Source organism: Zingiber officinale, chromosome 2B (assembly GCF_018446385.1).
Source record: "Zingiber officinale cultivar Zhangliang chromosome 2B, Zo_v1.1, whole genome shotgun sequence".
NCBI classification, from domain to species: Eukaryota; Viridiplantae; Streptophyta; class Magnoliopsida; order Zingiberales; family Zingiberaceae; genus Zingiber; species Zingiber officinale.
Window position 1 is genome coordinate 151,178,467 of NC_055989.1, and position 8,743 is coordinate 151,187,209.

General features: G+C 37.7%; 2 protein-coding genes across 4 annotated transcripts; both read right to left on the reverse strand.

Moving 5' to 3' along the window:
* LOC122047872 lies at positions 1-1,739 on the reverse strand. Its single transcript, XM_042609387.1, has 5 exons — positions 1,334-1,739; positions 1,013-1,237; positions 622-937; positions 445-549; positions 1-356 (listed from the first exon to the last, which is right to left on the reverse strand). The coding sequence occupies exons 1-5, from the start codon at positions 1,583-1,585 to the stop codon at positions 208-210; spliced, it is 1,047 nt and encodes a 348-aa protein (XP_042465321.1). The 5' UTR covers positions 1,586-1,739; the 3' UTR covers positions 1-207.
* A 2,003-nt stretch (positions 1,740-3,742) lies between these two features.
* On the reverse strand, positions 3,743-8,693 carry LOC122047873 (guanylyl cyclase 1-like). Of its 3 annotated transcripts, none has more exons than XR_006130673.1 (9): positions 8,359-8,693; positions 8,116-8,240; positions 6,617-6,728; positions 5,749-5,823; positions 5,532-5,620; positions 5,065-5,126; positions 4,522-4,613; positions 4,126-4,201; positions 3,743-3,891 (listed from the first exon to the last, which is right to left on the reverse strand). XR_006130673.1 is itself a non-coding variant. In XM_042609388.1 (9 exons), the coding sequence occupies exons 1-9, from the start codon at positions 8,491-8,493 to the stop codon at positions 3,838-3,840; spliced, it is 801 nt and encodes a 266-aa protein (XP_042465322.1). In that variant the 5' UTR covers positions 8,494-8,692; the 3' UTR covers positions 3,743-3,837. The 3 variants fall into 3 exon arrangements, 2 of the variants coding, with proteins under 2 accessions (XP_042465322.1, XP_042465323.1); XM_042609388.1 differs by having other exon boundaries at positions 4,522-4,594; positions 8,359-8,692; XM_042609389.1 differs by having other exon boundaries at positions 3,743-4,201.
* Positions 8,694-8,743: the final 50 nt, after the last annotated feature.

The window sequence follows — 8,743 nt, forward strand, 5'->3', positions numbered from 1 at the left end:
CATTGCTTCAAGTAATTATTGAAATTATTCTACCACAAAACGACAAAAACTGTGGCTTTGGTTGCACGCCACTACCCTGCAGAGCTTTCCGGCTTACCTCCGGTCGCCGGAAAAACACCGGCGCCGTAAAAAAAAATACAATATAAATTTCCTACATATCCTGAAACGTCTTCTAAAACCTCAACCCAATTTACCACTGGCCGGAGGTCAGTAGGTCCACTCCTGAGGAAGGCCCGTCTCGTGAGCTCCTGCGCCTACTGCTAGTGCGAATGGTGGGGAAGGCGAAGGAGTGCTGAGCTTCTGGTAAGGTTTTCTGTGATGTGACATGACGGCGCTTTCTCGCCTGACAAAAGCATCTGTGGAAGCAGAGACAAAAAACAGTGTTTTTTTAGGGTAAAGGTCATGGAGTTTTGGGAGGTTATAGGAGGTAAGGGAGGGAGTTACCCGAGTTGAGGAAGCCGCCGGTGAATCGAGTTGGAGCAGCGACGTTAACTATGTTTTGGTTCAATGCTTGTGCGACCTTTTCGGGCATGAAAACAGTCGAAAATTCTGTTGGAAGAACGAAAGAAAAGTAAATAACCGAGGAAGAGAATCCGAAGAGAATCAATGCGGGAGGTGTACCTGTGATTTTCTTCGCCTCGAGCTTGTTGCCGGCGGTGCGGGGGATGAACACGCCGGTGCCGACGGACTCCTTTCGACCAGTTGCGGCGCCTAGGAACGCAGCGCGCATGCCGGAGCCTGGGAGCGAGGGAGGAGGAAGCGGCAGCAGTGATGGAGGGGGCTTTCTCAAGGGCGTCCAAGCGGAAACCGGAAGATCCGGTGGTCGGCAGTGCCGGTTCTCCCCGTAAAATCCGCCGTCGGCGTTGGCTTTCTGCTGCTTATGCCACGCAGCAGATAACTGCTGCTTGATGGATAGTTGCCGGCTCAAATGGTAGAACTATGAAAAGAGGGGCAAAAAGGAATGACGGTCTTTGATTCGGACAAGTGAAAAATCGACAAGCAGAATACTCACACGAGCAGCTTGTAGTTGTTCTTGCGGCGTCAGCACAGATTTCTTAGGAGCCGCCGTCGGCGGCGACGACTCGTTGCTCACGAGCAGAAATCCACGGTCGTGGAGGCAACCGATTTGACGAAGTCGCATTGCCTGCGCTGCGGCCTCGTGTAGCAAATCACCGAGATCGTTCCCCTTCCTCCACAGCTCCGCCGGCGGAGACGGCGCAGCTGATCCGGCCATCGCCTTCATCCAAAACAGCCCCAAATCGTGGGATGAAAGTCGAAATTCGTACGAGAAAGACGAAAAGGCATCTGAAGAAGTTGTTGAAGTTCTTTCTACCTTCGATTTGTTTGCAGCATCAATGGCGGCGTCCAGATCGTCGTCCTGGAGGAAGTGGTGAGCCATCTGCTTCGTGAGCCTGGCCATGTGATCCTCATCCTCCTTCCTCTCCTCCGTCTTGGCGAAGCCAAAAGGGATGCGTCTAATCTTCCCGCTGGCGCCGCCTCTATCTGCTCCCCGATGAACGATATCGTCGCAGAGGAACTCGGCGGGGAGCCAAACCTCTACGCTTTCGAAAAACTCCCTCGCCATCGCCTGCCGATCGTTCGCTCGAGCGGGAGAGATCGACGGCTTCCGCCTCGAGAAGGAAGAAGAGAGTGGGAGAGCGCGCGGCGAATGGTGAGGCGAAATTTGGGGGAGAAGGGTTTTATTGACGCATGAATAGCCGCTCCCTCCCTTTCCTCTCTCGCCCCATCTCTGTTTACTAAGAAGGATAGATCATTAAAAGAAACTGAAGTGAGCTTACAATCGATCACTTAGCAAATTTGGTCTCGAGCTCATAGTGACCTCATCTTCACTCAAATTGTTGTGGCAATAGCTTGATCATGAGCCTGTGAGTAACGATTTATTTATGAGTTCACGATGATAGTGATGACTTAGTTTCCCTCCACATCTAATCTATTCAACCCTTTCGATGTGTTTGACTCATCTAATCTGTCCGACTTGGTTTGACTTAACTAGCTCAGCTAAAGTAAACAAACTCGACTTCTACAGATCTATTATAGTAACCACCGTTTTGACATTCCATTGAAGTAAACTGAACCATAATCAATGTTTGGCGCCAAGAAACATTTAGAAATTTTGCGTTTCCGCCCCTTGACATTTGGCGTTTTACTTCTAGTACTACAAAAAATTCCAAAAAGCAAAAAGCCAAAAAAAAATGGTGATGAGGTGGATGATTTTTACAATTCCGAGGAGTTCACGTCAAAGTAATGGCGCCCATCACTTTTCCCGCCATCACGTCCCACCATTCCCGCCACCGATCGCCTCGATTGCCGCCAAACGAGGAAAATTTTTTTTACGAGTTTTAAATTTTGAGACAATTTAATTTAACTATATATATTTTTTAAAATAGTATAATTAAGAGTAATACAGCCGCTCTAAATTACGAGTCAATAAAAACTCATTTAATAAAACTCGTTAAGACAGTATTCGATTTCTTTAATATATTCGTTAAGTTAATGAATCAATTATTAAATTAAAAAAATAATAATTTTAATATTAAATTTATAAATTTTATATTTTACTCATAAAAATATATAGATAAATATATTAATTTTTTAAGAATAAAATTATAAATTTTAATAAAAATATTATAATTTTATCTAAATATATAATTTAATTTTTAATAAATATTTAAATTTATACTTTATATTTATTAAATTATTTAAATTCAATAAAAATTCAAATAAACTCATAAATTATGAATATATTTATTAAATAAAATTCAAACTCAACTCGATTATAAATGAACCAAATTCAAACATTTAAAAATTCGAACTCCATTACACACCTATAGTTCTTATATGAGATTTTATTAACTCATAGTTTAAATTATTATAAAATCCCTATGAAATATAAACTGTGCAGTGTATAAAAATTTTTAAAATAATTTTTAAAAAATATTATATATTCTATTATTAGAATATAATTTTTTAAGTGAGGAGTTTTGAAATAGATATTTTACAAAAAAAGGTGGGTATATATATATATTGGAACTAATAATTAAATTGTAATATATTTAGTTCAGGAAAATAAGTATTACATTTATCATAAAATAGGTTTCTATGTTTAACTATAAAATAAATTAATATTAAATTATGATGCTATAATAATAATAAATCATTATTTATTAACTCCTTTTTTACTCACTAAATAATAAATATTTTTATGATATTCAAGACAAGCAAGTCAAGTTAGTCAGGATAATTGAGTGAAACTATTAAGCCGACTCAATCTAAAAAGTCGTGTCAAGTTCAAGTGTGATAATAAGGTATAATCAAATACCCTAATCGAGGAAATTGAGCTAAGCAAATCAAATAACTTGAACAAGTTGACTGAGCCAAGCAAAGTCGAGTAGATTATGGCAAATTACATAACTCGACCCATAGAACTAATTGGATGGGTCAATTGAGTGAGCAAATTTAAAACTAAATGAAAGAAAAAGACATGGGCATACTAATTGTAACAACAATGACTCACAAGGTAAGACAATCAAACTGAGTGAACTGGGCAAGTAAATACCTTCAATCGAACCAAGTCCAACTTCAATATGGTTCGATCATTGTTCGACTTGAACTCCAAAGAATCGTGAGCAAGCAAGAGAAAGTTTTTTTTTTTCACTTTCATGATATACATTAGTTTTACAAAAATTTACACAAGTTGGCTGTACATTTTTTTTAAAACATATATAAATATATAATTTGCAAAGGATGAACGATGCATATAGCCACCCAACCATGAGGTGATGATAACTGGAAGATGAAGAAGACTAATTGGCATTTCTATTTTACGAGTCTGGACGAAAGATTTGTAAACTTTTTACCACTCAAAGATATCTGCATAATTAAAGCACAAAATATGAAGATCATGTGTGGTTTTGTGACTCGGGACACTATTTAATTCATAAGGAAAAATAACAAAATTTTGTGTTTTCATGTTCATCGTCCTCTCGAGCGAGCAATCGATAGAAATTCCTAATCCAGATCACTCTAGAAGACATCTATGCTAGTATTTGCGAGGCTGATACAATTGTAATAAGTAAATCTGTTAACCTAACCTTAAAATCTTACCAGTAGGATATCCTCGTCGGTGCCGAAAGATTTCCGTGCTTCGTCCAAGCATTCTATTGAAAGTTTCTCATGCTTCCTACACCATATAAAACTCGAGTGAAATGTGGCTTACTCAATGAAATAATCGTAAAAAGAAAACATTCGAGTCAAATTATCTCAAGTAGAAAGGAAATTCAGATAAAGTCTTGGAAAGCAAACTAAAGATTAAATTAGCTTTAAATTTTCATGATACATCTGCTAAAAGTCTTGTTCCAAGCTAAGTTTGAGGTTATGACTTAGTGGAAAGCAAGATCGACAAATATATTATCCAAGAATAATTAGGTAGAAAATCAATTCATAATTTTAGAAGAAGGTCAAACTCAGCACTTTAATTCCTTTAAAAAAGAAAGAAGGTACCTTGGACTGGCAGGATCTCTTATTTCAAATTCGCCACTCCCTCGATCAAAGCCACATATCACGACATAATGCCCTAGGTAAAGGAATTATTTCTGTTGGAGTAAGAACAGAACAATATACTCAAAAGACGAAGCTAAAGAGCCGTAAAACTTGTACAGGTTACATTTAAGCAATTGAAAGACAATTGGCTGGTCTGGCCATTTATTTTCTCTGGTTGTGGGAGTTCATTGATAGGAATCTAAGACACGTATGTTTTTAATGTAGGATATCAGAAAAACAAAAACAATTTAGCTACTATGGCCATTTTTTTCTTCAACCACAAATATTCTTATTTGTCAATATAAACAGAATAATACATTAAGATCTATCGAGTATCAAGTCAATGTCTGATATTATCTTTGAAAAAAAATATAATGCAATAATAGAAAACATGAATGTTAATGAACTCACACATATAGCAAGCATAAATATTAGCACGTTGGCTTTAATAAAAAAACTTAATGAACCAAAAATTACAGTACAATTGCAAACTAAATAACTTACCCATGTAATCTGAGTTGCTCATATAGCAGTCAGCATCCTGTGCATCCTTTGTCCAATATTGACTACGAGAAATGAAGATCATCAAGAAATCAGACAAATAGTTTCCCGTATCAAAAGCTTATGTTACTTCAACAGCAACAGACCAATGGCATCATGCATCATTTGGTTATAGGCTTAAACATAGAACTAAGAAGAACCCTCTTAATGTGGACTGATGTACTTTACATAGGTTTACTGTTGATGGGGCCCGGCCTCTAAACAGTAGGTGCACAAAGGTAACAAAACCTGTATGATTTGCCTACACATGATTTGCCCATCCAAGACAAGAAGAGAGACGGGGTCAGTTGGTGGAGGTTCAAAAGACAAGTCCAAAGGAAACAACTATACATAACACTACTGAAAATATTTCACTACCATTCCTAGAGATGAAAAAATAAGTAAATGTTGATGATTAGAGGATTTGTTACCTCAACTTGATCTTGTTAACTAAAGCAACTGCAACACATTGGCCTGTCAATATTAGGAGAGATATATCCTTCGCGCTGATGGATCTGCACTGTGGAACATCATAAAGGTTTTAAACTACTTCATTGACTATGCAGTTGAGACCCCGTCATATTCTCAGTCAATTATTTAAACCCTATGGCCATCCAAGATAAACATGACAAAATGTCCCGCACATACTTGTATGTTGATCCCAGCCTCTAGGGCTTTTTCAAATAGCCCATTCACTCTCTCTATGTCATCTTGCAGTTGCTCCTGTACGTGTCCCAAATCAAATTAGTAGTGGCTGATTAATTTGATAGAAGAACATGGTCTGTCAGAAAAATATTAAAAATTGGATTTCCATATAAATGTACATGTCGCAATATACTACTTTCAAAGTGAAGAGATATGAAGAAACATTACTAGAAGCAAACAAAGGGATATTAGTAGAAAACCACAAAAATATTATTGAAGGTTAAAATTTCATGGCCTTTAACTCAAGAGAATGGAATTTCATAAAAGAGATAAGGGTCCACAAATACAAATGCTGGATATTTGTAAGTTGTAATATAATCAATGCAACCACACCACATGTGGGCAAATTCACATGGTAAATGGGAGTTCAATAAAAAGTACTGCAACCTAAACTCCAGAAAAGTGCAAATTGAGTAGATCTATTTATCTAGGGTCATTTAGAATGGATCAAACTCTGATGGTGGACATTGTGCTGAAAGTGTTTGTAATATCTTCATCATATAGCAAAAGAAGTGTTACGGAATAGAAATTTGCATATGTATTAGGGCATTTTATCAAACCATTCACCAATGTTTTTTAATGTCAAATTGCAGTCCTTGAAAATCAGCTTACAACATGATTTTTGCTCAAAATTGACTTGTTTGAGTTCATTTGCACCTAAAATGGTCATATTTGGGTCATACACATCTGTAATGGTGTACAAACATAAGAGTTTGCCAATGCAAGTTGATTTCAGAATCAGTACACAAGCGTATGTTGTTTGTGCTGCAGGCACACTTCAAATAACAGGCAAGAGTTTAACAAAACTTACTCTATAGTAGGATTCAGCTGAATACTCTGGATTTGCACCTAATGTCACGGTCAAGAAAGAGAATTTCACGGAAAACTTATGCAACAAGTATGCTAGATCAACAGTCCAAATGCTGCCAAAACGTGAGAGGTATCAGTGCAACAAAAGGCATTATAATTGGAATTATCAAAAAGCAAAGTACTTCTTTTGTTTTTTGTTATGAACTTTGTAGTGCATAATAGCATAAAAATAGATTCATTCACATTCCCTTTGCTCTCAATTAACAAATGTTGAAAACGTGTGAATAAACTTCAAATAAAGCACATGTTAACCATGGCAGAACACACGGATCATGGATTGTGACGGACTCCAAAGATAAAATATAGACCATGCCATGCACTTGTTTTCATGTTACCATGAAAAGAAGCCTTGCATCAAAAAGAGAGCATACTTTAGCTCTCCAATCCGTTCTAAATGTCAAAATGATTCAGTTTCATGTTTCTAGACTCTTATCCAGAAAATATAATCAATAATAAATGGAACCTGATCACATCACACAACTAATTCTGCATGTAATTCAGCCTATTAATAAATGTAGAAAATGAAAACTTCTTTATGGGAACATGTTGTCATGGTAGCTATTTCACCATCCAAACCAAACACCAAAATGTCTCAAGTCTCAACTATTTGTTATCAGTTCCACTGATCTCATAAAATACAAATATGTTCTTTGTAACAACAGTGACCCAATAGATACCATTGATGTTGCAGGAAAGCTTGGACAAGGTAAATTGCGTATTGATATGGCATCATCTTATGTTGAAATGGCAATAACCCAAAGAAAGCAGGCACACAGGGTATAATAACAATGATAAACTAGAAAAAGAGAGGTAGAACAGTGTATTCAATTGTGAATGCTACTTCAGTGAGAAAATTGCATAATATTGTGGCTTTAATATCAGTCATATTTTATCAACTACAACATTATTATGCAGTTATGAAATATCACATATGAAAAAGTTAGCATAGCAAAAAAACCAAAATACTAAGATGAATTTGTGAGATTACAAGAGGGAAAAAAAAAAAGTAAAAACACTACTAGACAGACCAGTTAGAAATCAATAGATCTTATAATTGACAATCTGGATTAATTAGGTCTCTTAGTGTAACAGGTAGAGAGAAACTACGTAAAAAAAAAACTTAAATTAACATAGCTAGAGGTGGCTTAGAAGATCTATATGTCAATAGTGATATAACTTTGCAAAGAGCTCAATGGAAAGGTCAGATCTGATTAATCGAACTCCAAATAGTTGTTGTAATAATAGTTGTAGTTATACTTCAGTGCCAAAACGCTAAATGACAGTATCATAAAACCATTAGAAGGCGAGCCATTTCCACGATCGAGTTCACCATGAGACTCGTATTTAAAAGTTTTAATGTGGCCAATGGTTTTTGTCCTTGTACGTAAAAGAAAATAGTGAAGATCAATGTAACCAGAACAAAAAACAAGGGCAACTTGCCTCGTCGTGTCACAAATCTTCTCAAGATCACGGATATCAAACTGTTCCAGACCTACCGTCCTCAAGACCATCAGCACGCAGGCGAGGCCGCAATCCCAATCGAACCGCTGCCGCATATGAGGAACCTAATTTTCATCAAAACAAACAGCACCAACGTCGACACATTTCGCCCAATAGTGAAATCAACCACAGCAAAGTGGCCAAAGGAGCGAGGAGGGGAAAAAACAAATTTTAACCACTAACATCGACGGAGTTGGAGCGGCAATCGATCGGGTGATCGAATGGAAGAGAGAAATCGTCGTCGCCGTCATCAGCGCCTCTTCCCCCGATCATCTTCGCCAGCTTATCAGCGATGACGCGGAAACGCCACGGAACCATTCAACCGCCTCTCATGGCATCCAAAGCTCCCCGCCTCAGCCAAATCCCTCTTCTTCCGCGGACGCTGCTCCGGAATAAGAAGAAGAAGATCTGCACCGACGCGATCAGCTTCTTCGTCGGTCATTTATCGTCAACCAACTCGGCGGCCAAAATTTATAGAGCAAACGATCGCAAACGGAGGGTTTTCGCCGTAATTTCTCGCCGTCACCAATCGAGGATAAAACCGCTTAGTCACCCAATCATTACGCCG